The 22,080-nt window shown below is 52.3% G+C and overlaps 1 protein-coding gene across 4 annotated transcripts in view; it reads left to right on the plus strand.

The window, feature by feature from the left end:
- The window catches only part of SMG6 (SMG6 nonsense mediated mRNA decay factor), a 196,376-nt gene that overhangs the window by 155,585 nt on the left and 18,711 nt on the right, over positions 1–22,080 (plus strand). For all 4 annotated transcript variants that reach the window (XM_043478110.1, XM_043478116.1, XM_043478122.1 and 1 more), the window contains one exon: positions 18,499–18,675. In XM_043478110.1, coding sequence (XP_043334045.1) covers positions 18,499–18,675 — 177 coding nt within the window. The remainder of the gene's footprint in view (positions 1–18,498; positions 18,676–22,080) is intronic.

Genomic DNA, 22,080 nt, shown 5'->3' on the forward strand with positions numbered 1-22,080 from the left:
AGAACCCGGAACAGGAACCGCCCACCCCCACCCCCCCGCCCCCAGCCCCCAGTAATATTTTTTGAGGCGGAAAGCAGTAATAGGAAAATGTAACTCAGAGGACCCTGAGCTTCAGTGGTAAAGATACCTCCTTTCTCCAAGAATTAGGCCTGATCAGGGTTCAGCCCCACTCATATGGAATGCGAGGGGATAAATCACAACTAAAGACCTTGGCACTTCTGTAAGAAATTTAAATAACAGGCAGACATATAGAGATTCGTAAATATGTACTTGGTGCCAGCTAAACCACAGAGAAGATACTGCATTTGTGGCCCAGGGAAGTTAAATATTTGTGGTCAACTTAAAATTCAACATATAACTCTCATCTGTGATGGAAACTATCCAGAAACTGCATGGAGGGCGTGCTAGCTGCATGCTCTCTCAAAGGCCTCTCCTCTCACCCGGCCGGGCTGGAAGAGCAGGCCCCTGCCCCTTCCTTCACACTGCGTAGCTGGCAGTCCTTGTTAGGAGAGAAGGGATTCCCTGGCGCTCTGGGTACCTATCCCAGAAGGTAAGGCCATCTCTGCTTTGTGGCTCACTCCTTCACATCTGATCAAACAGCACTTGATCTAGGAGCCTTCTTCTGTCCATCTTAGATTAAACAGCCACTCTCTCTGCTAGCCTGTTGCTCTCTGTCCCTCTTGCCCTACTTTATTTTTTCCTAGTTCTTCCCACTACTTGTCCCTGTATTTGCTTGTTTCTCATTTCCCAAGAATGTTAAGCTTCATGACAACATGAACATAATTTTATTGACTATTGTATCCCTTGTGTCTCAAATAAACCCTCCTATGCAGAGCAGATGCTTAATAAATATTTATTGAATGAATTCAGTAGAATACTTGAAAATGTTTGGGGAAGTACAGTCCGGGGAGCCAAAGAGGAGTTGTCCCCTGATCCCTGGAATAGGGCACTGTCACAGCAGCAGTTCAGACTGTGAGATCAGCCGGAAGCCCCTCAAACGCCCTCCAGTTGTGTGGTGTCTGCGTAAAGTCCCTGATCGGGAGATGGGCCCTTGCAGGCAGTGCGCGTGCCTTCAGCTGTACCAGGCGCCTCTTGCCATAAAACCCAGGTTACAAGTGGAGATGGCATTAACACAACTTAATTTTCGTTATAAAGTGTGACAGTGTTTTGTTTCTGGCCTTCAGTTTTGTTGAGGACCCTGCTGATGTTGTTTGCTCTGGTGTGGGAGTCGGGGCAGCACGCAGACTGGAGCACATGCATGTACTGTTCACTTTCTTTTTTACGTATATAATTTTACTTACGTTGGCCGTGCTGGACCTTCACTGGTGTGCGGGCTTTCCTCTGGCTGCGGCGAGCAGGGGCTGCTCTTCACGGCGGCGTGCGGGCTTCTCGCTGTGGCTTCTCTTGCTGTGGCGCACAGGCTTGGCAGCGTGGGCTTCAGGAGTTGCGGCTGCCGGGCTCCGGAGCACAGACAGGCTTGGTCGTTGTGACTCATGGGCTTAAACACAAGGCATGTGGTAAAAAACAAAAATCAAAATGAAGAGTACAAACGGCTGAATTTTAAAAACAACCTTCCCACCTCTCATTTCTACAGCCTCTGCCAGCCTTGTTGCCAGTTTCTGGGGTGGCCAGCAGAGGTATTTACGTACATACTGCCACATATGATTAACTATGGCTCTATTCCTTTTACATATATCGAACCCGTGTCTCCTGCACTGGCAGATCGAACCAATGTCTCCTGCATTGGCAGGAGGATGCTTTCCCACTGAGCCACCAGGGAAGCCCTCGCATTCTTTTTGGATATGTCAGTGCAGTCCCCCTGGCCCAAGCCTGTTGTCATTTGAGACCCTGCCTGGTTGAGGGGTCTGTGGCTGCTGAGCACTCCTGGCGTGTCGGACCTGATGGTGGCTGATGGACTTTACTGATGAACAGTTTTTCTTCTGTCTGCTTTTCCTTGCTGCTTTTGCTGAGTCTTTGAGTCATCCCAACACTGAGAGATTCCGTTGCAATAAACACGGCTAGTTTTCTGGATCTATTCCAGAACCTTACTGTTGATGATCTTTAGCATTTGGTATGAAATGTGCTACACAAATGATGTTGACTATCTCTCAGATGTGCTGTTAAGTGGTTTTTTTTTTTAATGGCAATGTGTATATCACCATTTATATAAATATATGTAAAAGGTGTAGAGCCATAGTTAATCATATGTGGCAGTATGTGCATAAATACCTGGGTAGGCCACCCCAGAACAAGGGTGGCAGAGGCTGTCGAAATGAGAGGTGGGAAGGTTGTTTTTAAAATTCAGCCATTTGTACTCCTCGTTTTGATTTTTGTTTTTTACCACGTGCCTTGTGATTCAGCCGTTACTGAACAGCTTCCATTTGTCCTGGTACTTGAAACCCAGGTGTCACCATCTCTTCAGCAGCTCCTAGAAGAGATGCTGTCATTGAACTTCTCTTCTGCTTTGTCAGCAGTAGGAATGACTTTAGCCTACGTAACAGAATTCAGTGACAGGATTCAGTTTTAGCTCTGTGTCGTCCATTTTAAAACAGTTTAGGCTGTGAGTAGGCTTCGCTAGTGCAGGCTGGTACAGAAATTTTGTGTCTCTGTCTTAGCAGCATGAAGCACTGAAACTATACTGAGCAGTTTGTAATAGTTTGTATGTCTCTCTGTGTGTCTGTCAAGTAAACAGCATTCAGAGTTGCTGGCTCACTGTCTCTAAGCCTGTTCTTAGTCTGATGACTTGGAAAGACTTGGTAAAGAATCAGAAATAGACTCCAGGAGCAGCTTTTTTGGTCTTTTTCTCAAATCCTGTGAGGAGAATAGATCAGATGAGACACCATCAATGCTAATGCCATTTTACCAGAATGACCTGTAGAGAGGTCTGATTAAAAGTCTCGTTACGAATCATAATCTTCATTCTGCTCCATTCAGATCATAAGAAAGCTGCATGTAAGTTATTCATTCCCTCTGGGCTTGAGTTTACACTCTGTGAAATGGGAATGCTAGTAGTCCCCTAGCATGGATTAAATGAGATAACACATGTGAAAACGCCTAGATTCTAAACATAAAAGTCTCTCTCTGTGTGTATATACACATATATATGAAATTGAAAGTGTTAGTCGCTTAGTCGTATCTGACTCTTTGTGACCCCATGGACTGTAGCCCACCAGGCTCCTCTGTCCATGGAATTCTCCAGGCAAGAATACTGGAGTAGGTTGCCATTCCCTTCTCCAGGGGATCTTCAGGACCCAGGGATCGTACCCGGGCCTCCTACATTGCAGGCTGATTCTTTACCATTTGAGCCATCAGGGAAGCCCATATATACATTCTTTATACTGATTGGAGGAGTGGTTAAGACGACTCCAAAGAAACGACCAGGTACAATCCAGTCCTGCATCAGATTCCCGTATATCCTCCCCATGTGCCATGCAGTTTATGTGTTTCTGTTGCTGTTTTCTGTAATTCATAAGGATTCCGCCTGATCCTCCATCATCTCACTTTTCCACTCTTTGAGCTCTTGCCATTATCTTGTAGCTTTGGGTGTCAAAAAACTGTTAGATTTGCCTTTTAGACTAAGTTGCAGGCCCAGGCCCTGCAAGAAATTAGGCAGAACTCAGGTTGTTTTTCAGATGGCAGAGCAGGGGCGCTTAACAGCTGTGTTAGCCCAGGAGTTTCCCATCACAGACACCTGCAAGTGAGGGTTTGTGAGCCCTTGAAGGAGAATGGCAGACACCACTTTGGAAATAAAGTCGTGCTGTCCTGGGTGCCCCAGCACCTCCCGTGCTGGCCTCCTCGGCACTGTTCCTCTGCAGTCCCACCCTCCTCTCGGCCCTGGCACATAGTCCCGTGAACATGCCACCTGCCCCCTCTCTCTCTCTCTGGCCCCATCCTTTGGCCGCCCGATTTATTTTTTCCACATCCTCACTCTCTTCCAGTTCCAAGCTAAATAACCCTCACAGATGGCTTGTTCCATCAAAGCTGTTTAAGAACACAGGACAGTGAACTGAGGTCCAGAGGAGCTGCCAGAGCCCCAGGCTGCCCGTCCCATGGAGGCCCCAGACAGCTTTGTCGTCAGCTCCCTAGAAGTCCACGGGCAGGGAGCAGAGACTGGCAGTTTGGGTGGTGGAGTGTCTCTTGAACACTGTAATCCTCTACAGCTAGCAACTAGTTCTCACTTAGATTTACAAGTCAGAGCCTGGAGCCGGCTATATCACATACTCCATTTTCCACAGGAGGCTGAGCACTTTGCTGTTGGCATCTCTCCCCCACTTTTTTACAGCATGGAAACCCAGCAGGAAATGGCAGCCCCATTTGTGTTTTGGATCATGGTCTGAGTCCTTACTGAACCTCTTGTGAACTCCTGGAGAGGCCTAGATCCCTGCTCTGCCTGACCTGAAGGGCAGTATTCCCAGCTGTCAGCACATCCTTGGGAAGCGGGTGAGCCTCAGATGCCTGTTAGAAATCCTGCCGAGGAGAGAGAATCCAGAATTTCACTCTTTCTTTCCTGTCAGCAAGGACACGGAAGTTTCCTGTCTGCCTTGTCATCAGCTTCAGAGCATTTTCTCCTGCATGTCCCCACGTACCACGCAGTGGTCCGCGAGCTTCTGCCCCAGGCACTGCCTCAGCACCCGCCTTCCCTCCGTCATAATCAGAGGGGTCCGAGCAGTTCTGTCCTCATGACAAGGCGGCCTTTTCCTTGCCTCCCAGTTATTCCAGTGAGCTTTGCGACCTCTCTGGTCACGGTCTCCCTCTCTCTCCCCTCCTTCTCCCACTTTCCTCTCCGACTTCAGCCTTTGTAAGTAGATTCCTCTCTGAGGTCACTGAGGAAGGGCAGCGTGTGCCTTTTGCTGTGGTACAAACTCCTTTCCCTCAGAAAGCAGAGTTCCCTGGAGAGCCCCCCTCCCTTCCTCCGTTAGAAGCCATGCTGGCAGCTTATCTGCTTGAACTTGGGCATAACAGGGCAGGGAACGGTGGTGTGTGTGGAGCGGTCCGGCCAGGCGGAGGGAGGTTAAGTCTCAGCTGGAGAGAGCAGGCAGTTGAAGAAGCATCCCCTGGAAAGAACAGAGGAGAAGGAAAGGGAAAGTTCTGTGAGAACTCAGTCAGAAATCAGCATCTCCTCCCTCAGCCCGGCCTCTCTACTGAGAAGGAAGCTATTGTTTTCTCTCTTCTCCGCCTTCTTGTTGCTCCAGGATCAAGGATTTCTAGATGAACCACGCACGCTGTTGCTCTCACTGTAAAAGTTTCTCAGATTGACAGATTTGTGGAGCCTGTGGGTACCAGGAAGGAGCTTTGACTTCCTTTGTCCTGTCCCCAGGCTTTCTGATGGACTTGTTTCTCTACAGTCCATCCCGAGCCCAAGACTGCAGAGAACTTTCTGGGAATACTCACGTGTGGGTTTTAACTTGGCATCCCATAGTGACAAGTTTCCCATATTCATTCAGCTCATCAGCTGACCAGGTGCGGTCTTACCTGTGCTGTAAATGAGCTGAATGATAGAGCAGGTAGCCCAACAAGGTTTTGATTTGAGTGTCACTGCTCTTGCCTGTAGCTTAGCCAAGGTCCCATTTGGTTCCTGTTCATCTGCATGTGAGTTCATCAGAATTGTTTCTTTTGTTCTGGGAGTGGGCCATTGGGCTACTGCTGAGCTGGGGGTGGGTGGGGCGATATATCCTTGAAGCAGTAGGTCCCTTTCTCCAAAAATACTGTTACTTCCTAAGAGGCTACAGAGTGTAATGGACTTTGGAGTAAGACATGTGCTGTGTGCGTGCTAAGTCACTTCGGTCATGTCTGACTCTGTGCGACCCTACGGACTGCAGCACGCCAGGCTCCTCTGTCTGTGGGATTCTCCAGGCAAGAAAAGAATACTGGAGTGGGTTGCCATGCCCTCCTCCAGGGAATCTTCCTGACCCAGGGATCGAACCCACATCTCTTGCGTCTATCTCTTGCATCAGCAGGTGGGTTCTTTACCCCTAGCACCACCTGGGAAGCCTGGAGTAAGACACAATGGGTTTAAATTCCAGCTTTGCCCCTGACTGGATGTTTGTTTCCTCCAGGCTTCAGTTTCTTCTTCCTCTTTCTGTCTCCCAGGATTACTGTGATAATCAGATGAAATAGCGTAGTGCCTAGCAACCATCAGCCACCACTTCATCTCCAGCACAGCTTTCCCAGTAAAATGGGCTATTTCCGCCACTGAGATGTTGTGACCCATGCAGACTGCAGAAGTAAAATGCTGACTTGGTCTGCATGCTGCTGCCCTAAACCTCCTTAAAGGGCTTCTTGCATGCTCATGAGTTTTTGTTTCTAGAACGTGCCCTGCCCTGAGTTTGTTCAGTTGTTTTCTTTCACTTGTGAGAACATCTTTTCATGATCAGTGCCCAGGGGCTTTAGAATGTCTGGACCGTGGTTCTCCTGGACGGCAAGCCTGTTTCCTCAGTGCCCACCAGAGGCAGACTGGTCCCCTGAGACCACCCCTTCTCTCTTCCCACCTTGGCTTTTCTTAAGCCTCCCTTCCCGGCCTCCACCCTGGTGAGAGTAGTCCAGGAACCTTGTCCTCCGCCTCCCACAGGGCACAGTGGCTTGGCTTGTACCCTCCCAGCGGCCTGGTGGGAGCGGTGGGGTGTCAGAGACGGCCATGGGAGAGAAACGGCTCACAGGACGAGCCCCGTGCGCGCGCCAGCAGCTCCCACTGCCTGCTGGAGCCGGCTCAGTGAGCTGCTGACAGGAGTCTTCAGAACACTAAACAGGTGATTAAAACATCAGTATAAGTCTTTCCAAACTTCACAGAAAGCCAAAAAACTTAGCTTGGACACCACCAGAAATTTTCCGCTCTGGAGCTTTATAAACTGGTCTGATGTTTCTTCCTCTGCTCTGTGGCCAGAGGGGAGTTCTGTGCTAATGATTCATAAAACCCTCCAAGTCTCCCTGAGGGGCCGACCATATGAGAAGAACCTGTACCATCTTTTCCCATCCGGAATTATCTCCCGGCTCTCAGTTAGTTCAGATTCTGAACCTTCAGCCCTTCCTTCCAAAAGGCCAAACCTAGCTCTTGGCACCATCCCTCGTGACAGAGCCAGGCTCCAGCATCAAGGTCAGTGGCAGAACCGTCTTCCTCTCCTTCCCAAGATGACTGCCCAGAGTCAGAGAAACCCCTGAAGATGGAAAGAGCCCTTCGGAATCACTTGCGTCTCTGCACACAGGGTTGGGTGGCTTGCCCACCGTCACGCAGGAGAGCATGCAGTGAATGTCCCTCCTGTCCTGTAGCAGCTTGGCTGCCCCAGAGAAGTGCAGCAAGCCCAAGAGCTCTGTCTTCACAAGACCAGCGGCAGGAGGCTGCCCCGTTTGGATTTTTTTATGATGGGCCCTTTCCCCTGCAGAGGCTGTAAGAGTCTCTGGCTGAAGCACAGGTGATGCTTCGGGCCCACTGAGGGCTGGGGCGGCTGGAGCGCTTCGAGCGGGGGCCCATTCCCAGCTCCTCCACTTAGCAGCCGCCCGACCCGGAGCACGTTCCTCCTCTGTGCCTTGATTTCCTCGTCTGTAAAATTGAGGTTCTGACAGCACCAGCCTCGTGGGGCTGTTGAGGGGATTAGATGAGGCACCGTGCCTGGCTCTGATGGGTAGAGCCGCACGCAGCGGGTTTTGTTTTTGTGCCTGGGAAGCCCCAGTGGTGCTCTCGTAGGAAGTGGGTCTGGTGAGGTGGCAAGAATGCTGGCCTAGGAAGCCATTGCATCTGGCTTCACATCTCATTAATTTTTCTCTCATCTGTAGTATCATTATCTGAATGTAATAGTTACTGCTTCATAGGGTGCTGAGGGTTTCTAGATTGAAGACTGCCATGAAAAATGTAACCTATTTCTTTGTACGTTCACCGGAGTTGCATTTGAAGAGTGGACTAAGCTTGTGACTGCCTCCTCTTAGTCTTCCAGCCTTTAAAGCAGTGATTCTCCAACTTCAGCATTCCTGAGTGTTAATAGCAGGAACACTTACTTAAAGTACACATTCCGAGGCCGTGTCCCCAGAGGTACTGATTTATTTAGTCCAAAGTGGAGTCCAGGAATCGGTATTTTTAACCAGTTCCCTGTGTGATTCAGTGCAGGTGGTTTTTAAAATGCTTTTTAGCACTCAGGGGTGAAGAAAGGGGAGCTAATATTTATTGAACAGCTTGTGTATGCCAGGCATTTGGCTTACTTAAACCTTATCAAACTATAAATAGACTTCAGTTCCCTTTAGTTATTACCCACGTTTGTCGTGTCTCCAGCCATGAGGCCCTGTGCCACTTGGGACTCAGGCCTCTAGATGTAGAACCTGAAAAGGCAGCTTGAAGTCGCCTCAGGCCTCAGCCCCAAACTCAGGGAAGTTCTCTTCACTGTATTTTTAATATGCCGTGGGGATTCTCGAGATACAGGTGTGATGTTTTCCTCTGAGCATGACATCAGTGCTTTGAAGAGAATGAGTCTCACCTCTCGCTGAGGTGTGTTGTGCCTTGCCCTGCAGTGAAGACAAGGCAGGACGTGCCCAGAGCTTGGCTTCTCGAGGTTTCTTATTTCAAACTAGAAACTCTGTAGGTAGCCTGTCAGAAGAGAGCATCATTCCTTCTAGAGCCTGAATCTCCATGGGGAGCACCACCCAAAGCAGAAAGGAGCATCTCTGAGTCTGTCCAGGGTGTCCTGTTGTGCAGCACAAGGAGCGCGATTCATGGTTATGCAGTGTGGCCGGCACCCCCGCCCCCACCATCGTAATGGCGCCCGGAGCTGTCCTCAGGTCCCAGAGCTGCCGTCAGCCTCCCATAGTCGGCCATCCACGTCATCCAACTACCCATAGTGTATATTAGATGCAGCAGATAGATTTTTCTTTAAATACACACACACACACACACACACACACACACACACACACACACACACACACACACACACACACGTACCGATTACATGCCTGTCCTCAAGAGCCTTCCTTAAGAGAGAAAACAGGATAGCCTAATGGGAGAAAGATACTGTGAAGCATAAACAGATGAAATTTATGGATGTCACGAACTTGAGAGGGAAGGTGGCATTCTCAGATGACAAATGAAGGACTCAAAGAGAACTTGATAGGCTCCAATGAAAGAAGTAAATAATTACACGAAATCCAATAGGAATAAACCTAAAATCCTATTTTATCCAGAAAGTCAGCACACAGAGCAAGTAATGTGCAGGACAATACTGAATAATGGGGTTTTTATAGCGTGGGAAGGCCTCAGTGAAGGAATGTGATAAAGGGAAATAGTTAGTGGAGGGCTTGCACGCAGTGGGGGGAGATATTATTTAGCCACATACGTGAAAACACTTTGGGGATTTGTTGATTAAAAGCTCACAATGTGTCAGTTGGGCAAAGTGGTGAACAACAGAACATGTGCTTTTTCAGCCAATTTGCAGAGTTGAGGTGTCCAGGATAGAACAAGGAGGAGCTAGCTGTGTGTTCTGTTCTCTGCTGCCAGACCGCACGTGGGCACTCGCTGCAGGAGACATTCGTCTCAGTGAAAGTCTTAGTGACAGAATCCCCAGGATGTTGAGGAGACGGTTGAAGTGAGGAGCAGTGGAAGGAAGTGGGACTGTTTAGCCTAGAGAAGGTGTAACAGAGCAGACTTCAAAAAAATTGGAGGCCAGTCAGACAGAAGCAGAGTTAAGAACTTTGTCGTGGCCCCATAGAACAAAATTGGAAGCACAGGGAGGCAGATCTGGACGTGAAAGGGATAGACATTTCCACTAATGAGAACAGTCCAAAGGTGGAATAGGTTCCCTAGAAGGGAGTGAACGCCCTTGTAGACTGAGAACAGTAATGGACCTCTCATACAGCATGGTCAGGACTGAAAGTTGATAGGAAAAAGAATATGTTAAGTAGGTCATAAGAAAAATTACTTACATATGTCTTCAACGTGAAGCGATAATGGTTTAAGAGGATCTTGAGTCCTCTGCACCTGACATAGGCGGGAAAGGGTTGGCTCGCTGGGAGATGTAGCGGGGGTTCCAGGGCGGCTCTGAGTGACTGCTAGCTCACTTTGTGGCGCCAGTACAGGTGTGGAGGGCTCCCCATGCTGTCGGAGGAGAGGAGGGGGACATGGAGGCCTCGCCTGTAGGTGCCGAAGGGGCATCTGGGGATTTGGAAGAGGTCAGTGCCAGGTTACTGTAGGATCCCTCCGTGGCCTGAAAGTTCTGTGAAGTCAAGGACTGCATCTACCTTGTTCTGTCTTTTTTAAACCATGTATGGTTTGTTTGTTTGTTTAATATTTATTTATTTGACTTCCCTGGGTCTTAGTTGTGGCACTCAGGATCTTCAGTCTTCTTTATGGCATGTAGTGTCTTTAGTTGGAGCATGTGGAATCTAGTTCCCTGACCAGGGATCAAACCTGGGCCCCCTGCATTGGGAATGTGGAGTCTTAGCCACCAGACTGCCCGGGAAGCCCTGCCTTATTCTCTTCTTGCCCAAAATGCTTGGCATGATCCCTGTCACATAGCAGAGCCTTAGGGAAAACGTGTGGGCAATGGGCCAGCAGGCTGGACGATAACTTTTTTTTTTTTTTTTGGACTATAACTTCTTGAAAAGAAAGAGTTTGTATCACACTTAAAGGAAGGTGAGGGAATGAATTGATTGCATGAAAGTAAAGGCCTGTAGGTCGAGGCAGTTTGGGGAGTAATTTTTAGTCTCAGAGGTACCAGGGGGCAAATGGCATGCAGGGCAGTGTTGAACAGGGGTACCTGGAGTTGGGGGTTAGGGAGAAACGGAGAGGAGGGAGCGAAGCGATGTTTGGTGGGGAGACCTCGCACGGACTGTGGGGAGCGTTGAGAGAGACGGGGATTTCACCTGGTACCAAGGCTGAGCCCAAGGGATTTCTCCGTCCTGACTTCTTCAGGCTCTCTCCGCCTAAAAGGGATAAAGGAGCATGTGCCCGGTCTCTACGAAGGGCTTTTGCTTCTCCTCAGGCTTTCTCTTCCGCTTCCCTTGAAGGAGAAGAAGAGAAGTGAGAATTCTGCCCTTTTGGGTATGGTCAGTCATTGGTGTGGTAGGTATCTCTCTCCTGGGAGCTTGATTCTCTTGCTCTGAATGTGCCCCACCCCCTTCTACTGAACCCTCAGGGTCTAGAATGGGGCCTCCTGCACACAGTAGACACTTAGTAAGCATCTGTGGAGCTGAGCGGTGATTGGGTGTGTCGAATGCTGCAGGCCTCAGCATTCACCCCTACACACATAAATAAAACCAGAAGCAAACTGGGTGATGGAGCCTGCACACAAACCCAAGGGGCGGCCTCCTGATGCTGACTGTGTGGAAGGCAAAGAGGCAAGTGGCTCAGAGCGACCAGAGCTCCAGATACCGTGCTCCTGGCCCAGACTAACCGGCAGTGTAGAAGCCGACTGCATGTGGATATTTGCAGACTGAGACAGACTCAGGCCTTTCCTCCCCAGGGGCTGAGCTTGTAGCCTCCCCTGCTGGTTCAGTGAGTGAGGGCCCCAGCGCTGGAGCTCCAGGTTTCAGAGCAGCTGAAGCCAGCCAGACCTGAAAGGCATGTGTTGGCAGTGCCAGTATCCGCCCAGCCCCTGCCAGTGCGGGTGGCTGCTCTCAGAGCCTCTGCAGGGGAAGCCGATTGGACTGCAGCCCAAGCTACTGCTGCCTATAGCTTGCTCCCTGCAACGCGCTCACTGCTGAGAATGCACCTTGCTCATCCAGTTGGAGCTTAGAGCTCCAGGGGGAAAAAAAAGTAGTTTCTTTCCACGAGGGAACAGTTCAAGAAGAGCCAGCTGTCCTCTACCCAGGAGAGCCAGGACTCCTCTCTCGCTTTGGTTAGAATGTCCAAGCTTAGGAAATTCAGGTGGGTAGAAACTGTTTTTCTTGTGTTGAGAGACGTGGAGCAAGGATGCAGCTTGTCTCGTGTAGGGAGGATATCATTAACAGAGGCAGATCTGCCACCCACACCCCAATAGGAGGGGACCAAAGGGTTAAGGCAGCTGTGATTCACCACAGGACCTTATTTGTGATGTGTGCATTAGTGCTTGTCCTAAAGCCCCAGCCCTCGGGGCCCCTCTGGAGTCCTATAGAATGCATCCAGGCCTGTGGCTAGGCCCGGAGTCCTTGTAGAAAGCAGGAAGGGGGGGCCACTGCAGGAAGGCTGGCCCTTCCCTCCACCAGCTGCCTTGTCCAGTCACCTGGATCCAGCACCTTAGCTCAAAATAAACTGTTTCAGCAGCTTCAGCAGCCAGGTGAGCATCCCAGGGCCTTTCCCCTCAGCCCTGAGCCATGTGCCCTTACCTCTGAGCCTGGCTTCCACACGTCTCCGTGGTGTCAGACAGAGTCCCTCCCCCTCCTGCCTCTGAGCAGAGCAGGGCAGCATAGAAGAAAAAGCATAACAGCCACTTACGTATTTAGCACTTTCTGAGCCTAGGTACCTTGCTGGATATTTGAGATGCATTATCTCTCTCAAACAGCTTTGAGCCGGGTCTCAGAGACATTGAGTAACTTGCCTAAGGACACACAGCTAGAAAGGGTCCATCAGCACTTGAATTTAGACCTACAACTATGAAGCCCAGGCTCTTGACTCAAGCTGCTGTATAACCTCAACTTGCCCCTTCCCAAAATGGACCTGTTTTTCCTTCTGTACTTACCTTCTTGCCACCAGGGTACACTCCACTTCTCCTCTGTTCTCCCACCTCTCCTCCTAGTGTGAACATAATCTCTCTGTCTCCCCCACCCTTACCAAGTCTTCCCACCTAACCATTTGCCAGCTCCCACCCACCCCTCTCTAGGAAACCTAAGACCGGTGCACGCGCGCGCGCGCACACACACACACACACACACACACACACACGTACATGGTGGGGGAGGTATGGGTAGGGCTCGCAGATGCCCGTTCACTCTGAACAGGCATCTGTGCCCTGCCAGCTGATTGGTAACGGCCCGTGTTGCCTCCACTAAGAAGAAAGCACAGCTCTTGGGACCAGACACGTGGAATGGTATGGCTGCTGCAGGGTGGGTTTGCCCAGTGATGTGAGCATTTTGTCTTGTGACCCATTGACCCCTCAGCTGGCGCAGACCAACCATAGCACTAGGGCTGGCTGAGTCTGGACACTGGGATCAAAAGAGACTGAGGGCCAGGCCTGTGCTGGAAGCAGTGGGGTCCTGCTGCAGCAGGGATGGGGAGCAAGTGACCTGCTGACCGAGCGGAGGCCCTAGGACAGGATACTCGGGGCTTGTTGGGATCTGTGTCTGACACAAGGATCCAGACCTTTTCTCCTTGTCCACTATGTCATTCAGCGCCTGCCAGGTTCTTCCCTCCTCTCCCCTCTGACCTGTGACCCTCTCTCACAATGCAGCAGTACCCATCCGTCCTGATTCAGCTGGGCTGGGAGTATCTGTCTCCCCCTCATCGTGAGTGGCTGCCTCGGTCTTCAGAGGGATTGTGCATCCTCAAAGCCAACTTCCCTCCCCTAGGAACGTGAATAACCCCTTCCCTGTGTCCCTCCAGCTCCAGAGGATTCCCTGTGTCTGAACTTTCATTGGCAGACCTCTTCTCAGGCTGACCCACCCTTGGCCGCTGTAGAATCATCCTTCCAGGATGATAGACCCACCCTTTGGTCTCCGGTGAGGATGAGTCGTGTATCACTAGAGGTTCTCAGTTTGTGAAAACACTGTAGTCTGTGTTCAGTTTCTTGTAGCCAATCGTGCAGGCTTGGCTCATTAAAGATGATAATTAACCCATTGCTAATTGACCTCAGCAGCCAGCCGGGCGGGCCTGTGTTTTACCAGCCTTGGTCGTGGATTTATAGGCTATGTTAAGATTTCTTAATAATCTCAGCAAGACTTCACTTTTCTGTCTGCATCTTATTTGCTCTAAGGACATTCTGTGAAATTAACAAGCTATAAAGTTTGATTGAAGGTTTCAACAAATGTGAAAGTAATTGGCTCCATTTAGAGAAACAAGAAAAATAACCTGTAAACTTGAGTTTGTAGGGGAAAACCCATGTGATTTTTCTCTGTAACCAGAGGAGCAGTAGTAAGCAAGACTTTTTAAAACCAGAAAAGAAAAAAAAATAGAACTGGCTGATAGAGCAAGTTTAAATTCTGACCGCCCCAAACCAGAAGTTTAGAAAAAGGAGTTTTGCAAAATGTAGCCAGCCACTCCAGTGTCTGTGCCTTCCAGGAGGCCTGTCTGGAGAAAACAGGGGTCCAATAAAGATGCAGCGAGTCCCTCATTCCCTGGAGCTTGCATCCAGAGGCCTGGTTCAGCTCTCTGACCCCGCCTCCTGTTCCCTGGCTGGATCAGGGCTCTTCCCCCTTCCCCATGGCTGGTGTTAAGTCTCACAACTTAACGTCCATCTGTGGTACCTGCTGCTCAGTTCCTCGTCTCTCCCTCTCCCTCCACCACCTTCCATAAGACAGCTTAGATCTCTTTTTCTGTTCCTTCAAGGCATTTCTGCACAGTCTGTGCAGATGCTCTGCCGCGTGGCCATGGAGACTCACCGGTTTTCAGACAACACTGTTCATTCTCTGCTCATCCACCGCCCCACCCAAGATATGCCCCAGACTGCCTTCCCTCTTCTCTCTTTACCCTGGTGGTTTCTTCCTGCTTTCCTCAAGACCTCACCTTCCTCCGGGCACCAGCCTCCGCTTACCACATGCATGCTCACATTATCTCTTTCGAAGGAACTGAGCCCGGGACAGGCCAGGCTCCCATATCGCCCAGCCACATCTCACTTTCAGTTTTCCTTTCTGCTGGGTTCTTTGCGTGTGGACCTGATCCGGGTGATAGCTGGAGCCCTGAAGCTCGAGGTTTCAGTTCCCACCGGCAGGGCACGCTGCCCCAGACGGCCTTCGGGGGAGGGGAAGGGGCTTTCTCTGGGTGCCCTTCTTTGAGCTCTTCCCTGACCCGGAGCCCCAGTTTCTTTTCCTTCTTTCTTTTTAAATTTTATTTATTTTTGGGTCTTTGTTGCCTTGCGGGAGTCTCTCTAGTTGCGGCTAGCAGGGCTGCTCATGGCAGTGGCTTCTTTTGAGAGCCCCAGTCTCCTTTCAGAGCTGACTGGAGTGAGACATGAGAGGCATTTTGTCCAGTAACTTTGGAGTTCCTCGTGGTCTCCTGCACCATGAGTCCCTCCAGGAGGACGATGACTGCCCCTAGGAAGTTGCAGGTCTCAGGTTCCCTGGGTGTTCCCTGGCCACCAGGCCTTTTCCTCACCTCCAGCCCTGGACCAGCCCCACCTGTTAACAGCCCAGATCTTTCTCCTGTAGAGAATCTAGAATTTGCCCAGAGCTACAATGTACACACCACTTACATTCTCTGTTTTTCATTGATATAGAATGGAAAAATGTACTCACGAACAGAGCTATTGTGGGGATTATGTCATAGACTGCATCTGGGCTCCTTCCTTTCTGAGCGGGGAGCCCAACTTTAACCCCTCTCCTACCAGGAAATCCTCCTTGGCCAGACAAAGCTCGCCTTGGAGTTGGCTCTTTGTGGGTGGTTTAAAGGGCTTCTTCCATTGTGACAGCCCTTTTTATCCACATTTAAACTTTTCTTGCCCAACTCAAGTGCTGGAGGCTTTGTATAGGAGGAACCTACCCTGCTGGGCTGGTCCCTCCCACCTGAAAGCAGAAGGCTTCAGCAGACAGGCCAGTGGGCTGGAGACCGAAGGGGTCTCTGGACCCCTGGACAAGCCCTGGACTTTCTGCATCTTGGAGTTCCCAGCTCCCTGATCGCCCCAGCCCCACTCCTTACCCCCGCAGTGCACTCTGAAACCTAAGGAGACTGTACATACAGCCTTGGCTCTCCTCCCCCGTAGTTGGATCACAAAGGCGAGGACACTCTTCCAAAAGGCTGGGTGACTTCTCTCTCTCCAAACTTGAGGAATTCTTTTCCACACCCCACTTAGAGACCCCGTTGGATCAGAGCTCCTTTGAGAATCATCCAGGAGTTCCTTTGCCCTCGGGGGGGAACTGATGGCCACAGCAGACAGAATCCCCCGGAAGCCAGGTTCCTTCCAAACAGAGTTGAAAACTAAAATGGGGAGGGGGGGAAGCAGCGGCTGGGGAAGGGAGGTGACACTGCTTTTGTGTGTGTGTCCACGTAGATGACAGTTCCCCGCGATCCTCTAAGGATGTGCTGTGGGCCGGCTCAGGATGTCTGCATTCCTGGAAATCCCCGTCTCCAGGAGCCCCACATCCACACATGTGGCCTTTCTCCCTCTTGGCCAGGAATCCTGCTTTGTTCCCCAGCCACTCGGCGTGCCCTCCGGCCCATGCCCTTACAGCAGGAATTGTCTGGCCCGCCTGTCAGCACACACACCCCTGGGCACACTCTCGTCTCCTGGGCAGGTTTCGGCTGCACACTCAGTGGGAGCGCCAGCACACCCCTCACCCCAGGGTGATGCCAGGGACCACCGTCAGGCTTTTCCTCTGTCCTTCTCTCACTCCTTCACCCCCACCTCCTCTCCATTCAGTGACAGCAGTCTCACACCGAAAAGGAAAGTCTTGGCTCCGTTACATAATTCTCCATAGTGCAAGCAGTAGCTGGGGCAGAAGGTCAGAGGTCACAGTGGGGTCAGGTGGCTGACACACACTGTAACGACAAGGTGGTTAAAATTAGACCACAGAGAGGAAACTGGCAGTCTTGTGGAAATGCAGAAGTTTCCTCTGCAAGTGAGAGGCTGGGGATGCAGGGAGGCCGCTGTGCGTGCTGGCTGCCAGGCTATTACTCATTTCAGCTCTGTTCTTTAATGCCTCTTAGCCCCTGCTTCTGTATTTCTAGCCTTCCTCATCCCATGTGTGAAGACACGCGATGGAACCCGCGGTGACCTGCCCTGGCCCGGCATGCACTTCTTTCCTCCTTGGAAGCACAGGACGAGGCACCCCAAGCTCATGACAGCTATCCTTCCCTCAGCCGCTCCCGGGTAGCCGAGCACCTTTCAGGCCAGCCTCCCAGGTGGTCGAGGTATTCAGCCTTCAATTCAGGCCTCAGTTGCTTCCCAGGCCCTTGGTGGGGCCAGCAGAGGCACTGTCAGCCCTGAGCCGTGTGCCTCCATCCTGGGCCTCCATCCAGGCTGAGACGTGGCCGAGGATGGAGGCACAGGGCTGACAGTCGTGTGCAGTCAGCCTCCCCCGGCCACCCAGCTGCCGGAGCGGTGCTCGTCTCCACCGGCTCCTGGCGGACTTGGGTCATGCCTGCCTCATCTCTCCCTCTGGCACTCAGCCCGGCTTCCCTGCGCCTCTCAGCCCTTCCTATGCACCTCCCGAGTGCCCTGCTTGTCCCTGGCACCCCTTGCCAGGGAAGTGCAAGAGGTAATCTCTGCCACCAGGGGGTCGGGGGTTATCACCCAGGCAAGGGCGATGACAAAGACACCTGTGCACCACTGAGCAAACAATCTAAGACAGTCTCCTCGTTAGTTAGCGTACTGTGCGGCGCAGCCAGGGCAGTCCCCGTCATGTGATAGGATGGGAGGCTTGAGGTTGGTGGCAGGTAGGGGGCTGGAGTCATGGTCACGGAGGGGCTGCCGCCCTGTGGCATGTTTGGCCACTGCAGCGTTTCCTCGTGGGAATGGCCTTCACTACTTGTGAGCTCCAGATCCAACGGGGGCCCCTCTCCTCCCTTGGTGAGTGCCCTCCCAGAAGGGAGGAGAGGACCCCAGAGGCCAGGGAGGAAGAAAAGGGCACAAGAAGGTGTAAAGCAGGTAGGTTTGCAGGTCTCGCAGGAGAAGGACCCCAGGCGGGGTGACTGTGGAAACTTTATCTCAGCCACTTACAAATGTGATGATTGCTCAAGACACTGATTTCATTTCAGCTAAATCAGCCCCAGCTTCTCTGACAGCACTGGCTTGTGTGCTGATGTGGCCACAGGGGAGCGGGACAGCCCAAACCCCTGGAGGAGCAGAGCGTGGTGGAACACCCTGCTCCCACCTGCTCTGCCTGTCTCCCTTCTGCTGACTACAGTTTCCTGCTGGACCCCCGTCTCTTGAGCACGAGAAGCTCTTAGGTGGGGCAGGAACCTGTCAGGGGAAACCTGAAATGATGTGGCTGAAATGAAACAGCCAAGAAAGCCCTCATCATTCATTTCTCACTCAGGCTGAAAGTTCTCCCCTCAGGAGTCTGGCAAGAGTGGAGCTGGGAGCAGCATGGAGAGTGGCAGTGAGAGCACCAGGACTCCGAGTTCTGTGACCATCAGCATCTTACCCTCCGCCCCTCCTCCTGTCCAGCTAGATACCATATCAGGACTTAGGTCACAGAGAGGCAGAACCCCAGAGGACAACGGTCACTGGTGCTGGGGTTGTCCGCCACCCTAGAGATGACCTGAGGGGAGATGCTGGTGACTCAAGGATCTTGGCCTTTGGCCTCATCTCACATACACACGCTCCCGCTCACTCTCTCCACGCACCCCCACCTCCCAGGTGACACATTTCTCGGGTGCCCCTAAGCCTCCAGTCAATGTCTCTCATCTTCCCTTTCAGAAAGTGCTGTTTTTCTTCTCTCCCTCTCGCCCCGTAGGTTATTGCAGCCGACTGCAAAAGGGTCACAGTGCTGAAGTATTTTCTGGAAGCCCTTTGTGGACAAGAAGAGCCTCTGCTGGCATTCAAGGGTGGAAAATATGTGTCAGTGGCACCCGTCCCAGACACCATGGGAAAGGAAATGGGAAGCCAAGAGGGAAAACAACTGGAAGATGAGGTACAATGCGGGAAGAGCCCGCTGTGGCCGAGGGACGGCTCCCCCCAGCCCTGTGCTGCCCAGGGTTCAGCGTTGACCCTTGGTTATTTATAACCACCCGGAGCAGTGGCGATGCTGACGTGACCAGCCGGCCCCTCAAGAGTGCACTCTGCTGGTGCCCCTTCCTGCCATTCCCACCCCAGTGCCTCCATCTCACTCTGCTACGAGTTCCAGATGCTTCTTTTTAATGTTGCATTGGAGGAGAAGGGAGGGAAGAAAGAGTTTAATAATGTGCAGCTCTGGAGGCTTAGAGAAGGGGGTCGGGGGGGTGGGGAGTGTTAGGGTTCAGGCCGAGGATCAAGTTTATGGATGTGTGGAGCCCAGTGCAGCGCAGGCCCGAACTGCAGCCTCCAGCACACGCACAGGAAGAGCTGACATTGCTGGCCCCGTGTGGAAAATCACCCCCTCCCTTGCTCCCTCCCGCCCTCCCTCCTGCACATCCTGATGTGATTAAGGAATTCTCCTCTTGTTTGTTTGCCCTTGGTTGTTCCTGTAGCCCTTGCCTCACTCCAGACAGTGTGTGTGTGCGTGTATGTGTGTGTACCAGCCCGAGTGCCCGCCCCTGCCAGACCCCACTGGCGTTTGCCTCACCGTGGATGGAGGTTTCTTTCTGGGGGTGACTCTTACTGTGGTTCTCTATGCAGGGGGTTTGTGTGTCGGCTTAAGTTGAACACTGCTGCCAGCTGCCCCGCCATCTGTGGGTTGTGAGTTGATGTGAGGTGGGACAGTGTGGGTGCGTGTGTGCATTTACTGCCGCTGCTCGCTGCCCTGCTGTGTGCCTGGGTGTGGATGACTGCTGGGGGTGCACACAGAGTCCACTTTGCCGGATGCTCGTCTCTTCCCTCCTCTTTGCCCCCCACCCCGCCAGTGTTAGAGGCAGAGGGGGCTTAGGTGGGAAGGAACGTGGGGCTCAAGGAGGGGACGGAAGCGACTGCAGCCAGAGGCCAGGTCAGCCGTCGGCCAGCACAGTCATTTGGCCTGCGGCGGTCTCCAGCGCCCGGTGGAGCAGGGCGGGGTTCAGGGATGAAATCAGCAGCAGGCCCGGGAAGCCAGATGTCAGCTGGAAGCTCTCGCTGGTGATCTGAGGCAGTGATAGAGTGGCCACCTTTGCTTCAGAGTCTTCAGAGCAGCACAGTCTTGGACGGGCTTCATTGGAATAGCTGGAGAACCCCACCCCACCCCTGATGACACAGGGCTCCACTTCCAGGCGAGAGGTGGTTCCAGGGATGAAGCTGAGCCCATGATTCCAGGCCCTCCAGATGAAACCTGGGCAGGGAGTAACGGGAAAGAATGAGCTGTCAGTATGGGAGGAGCCAGTCGGCTTACTAAAGCCACTGGGGTGTTCAGGCTCTGGGCAGGGCGGAGCAGTGCCACCCAAGCCCTGGGCACCGTGGAGGGAAGCCTGGGCGGGGTAGCGCCCCAGTGGGCTCTCACCCATGTTCTAAGGCTGAGGCAGGCAGTAGAAGGTGAGCAAGGTAGCTCTCCAGGGTACTGCAGGAGATGTCCCCTGGCCCCAGGAACCTGCAGGACCAGATTCAAGGAGGCAGGCGAGCCCAGAGGGAGGGGCTCCTCCCCTCCCACAGGAAACAGTCCAGCTCCTGGCCCAGGTCTTGGCTGTGCCACGCTGTCTCCCTCCCTCTAAGGCTGCTTGACCCGACGGAGGTTGTGACCCATGCCGTGCTGCCCACTTCTTCCTTTTCCCACGAGCCTCCTGGGTTCCTTTGTGTTAGTGGCCCCTGGGAAACCCTGCTTACCCTGGTCTGTGTAATTTCACAACCCTGCACTTCCTCGTTTGGTGTGAGAGCTGAGCCAACCTCAGACAAGCCTCGCTGACCCTCTTTTGACCTCATTCAGGCTCAGTGCGAGCCCCATGATAACCCTGTGTATCGCTGATCAGAGCAGGCAGGGGCAGTGTCTCCCACAGGCCGGCCAGGGACTTGACTCCACTCACCCCATCCAGGTTAACCCCTAAGACAGGAAGTAAATGTGCAGAGAGAGCCTTCCTCCTTCCCAAGGCCTGGGCTGCTCTGGAAGCGGGTGACACTGCGGGAGCCTGCAGGTTCTCAGATGAGTAGTGACTGCGGACAGCACCCCAGACCCCTGAGACCTCTTAGGTTAGTGGCAGTTCTGAGATCTCGTCTAGTGGCCCCATCCTGAGATCTCGTCCCTCTCCTCCCTGTAAGACTGAGTCACTTAAGGTGATCGAGAGAGGAAGGGGGGAGCCGTCTATTCAGACATCATTCTTCATGAGCAGAACAGAGTCCATTTCCTTAAGGATGCTGCCGACACACCTAACTCCCCACCCCTCAATTCTCCTGAAGCAAAGCACTGCCTACCCACAGACACACTCTGCTCACCACTTTCCGCAGTGTGTCTGTCGGAATGCCGTCGCAGTGGGCAGTTGGAGGAAAGGGCAGCCTGTGTTGAGCAGGATTCCTGTGGGCCTGTGGGAGCACAGCTGGGCCGCCGAGGCTGGCCCTGAGCTCCATCTAGGTCCGGGGCTGCACCTGCACCGTTGGGGGTCGTTGGTAGGAGCACAGACTTTGGAATCAGACTCACTAAGGTTTGAATCCCTGTTCTGCCGCTTGCTTGCCTCGTGACCCTGAGCAAATTGTTTTAACTCTCTAGACCTCCATTTGTTCATTTATTAACTAGGGGTGATGATAGCATCCATTCACAGGCTGTTGTATTAAATGAGTTGTTAATTAAATTAAGTGAGTGAAAAATGCTTAGTCGGGTACCTGGCTTCATAGTAAGCACTCAGTAAATGACAGCTGTTACTGTCATAATCATCATCATTATTATCATCCAGTTATCATTCAGACCCAGGAATCTTCTGCTCAACCACCCCCTGTTACCCGTGTTAACGCTGTCCCTCCAAGGGAGCTCTCTCAGGCAGCTGCATGTTCTCCACTGACCAAGGCCAAGAGTGAGGGAGTGAGAAGTGGAGCCCAGGACCACCCGGGGAGTAGTGGCTTCTAAGAGTCGAGGCTGAGAGCAGGGAGGTGCCATCCCTGGGGAAGGCGCCTCCAGCCTGGCAGGAGATTCCTTAAGCTAGCCTGCCTTCTCCCAGTCTGTCCTGGCCCCTGGAGGGCAGCTGTGCAAGGTCATGTCATGTGAATTCCTATCATGGGGCCCCCAGCCCTCACACCGCCAGCCTGTGGTCTTAAAAAGAAACCAGGGCAAGGTCTGCTGAGCTGCAGCATCTGCTCCCTGACGCCGTCTGGGGCGAGGGCGTGTCCACGCCCAGATCCCAGCTGTTGGCCAGAGTGATTCCTATCAGATCATTAGCATGAATTACACTTCAGTTGGGTGGTTTAACTTTCTCTGTCGTTTTCCCCTTTGGTGAGTTTCAAAATGAAAATA

This window comes from Cervus canadensis, chromosome 1 (genome assembly GCF_019320065.1).
Source record: "Cervus canadensis isolate Bull #8, Minnesota chromosome 1, ASM1932006v1, whole genome shotgun sequence".
Taxonomy (NCBI): Eukaryota; Metazoa; Chordata; class Mammalia; order Artiodactyla; family Cervidae; genus Cervus; species Cervus canadensis.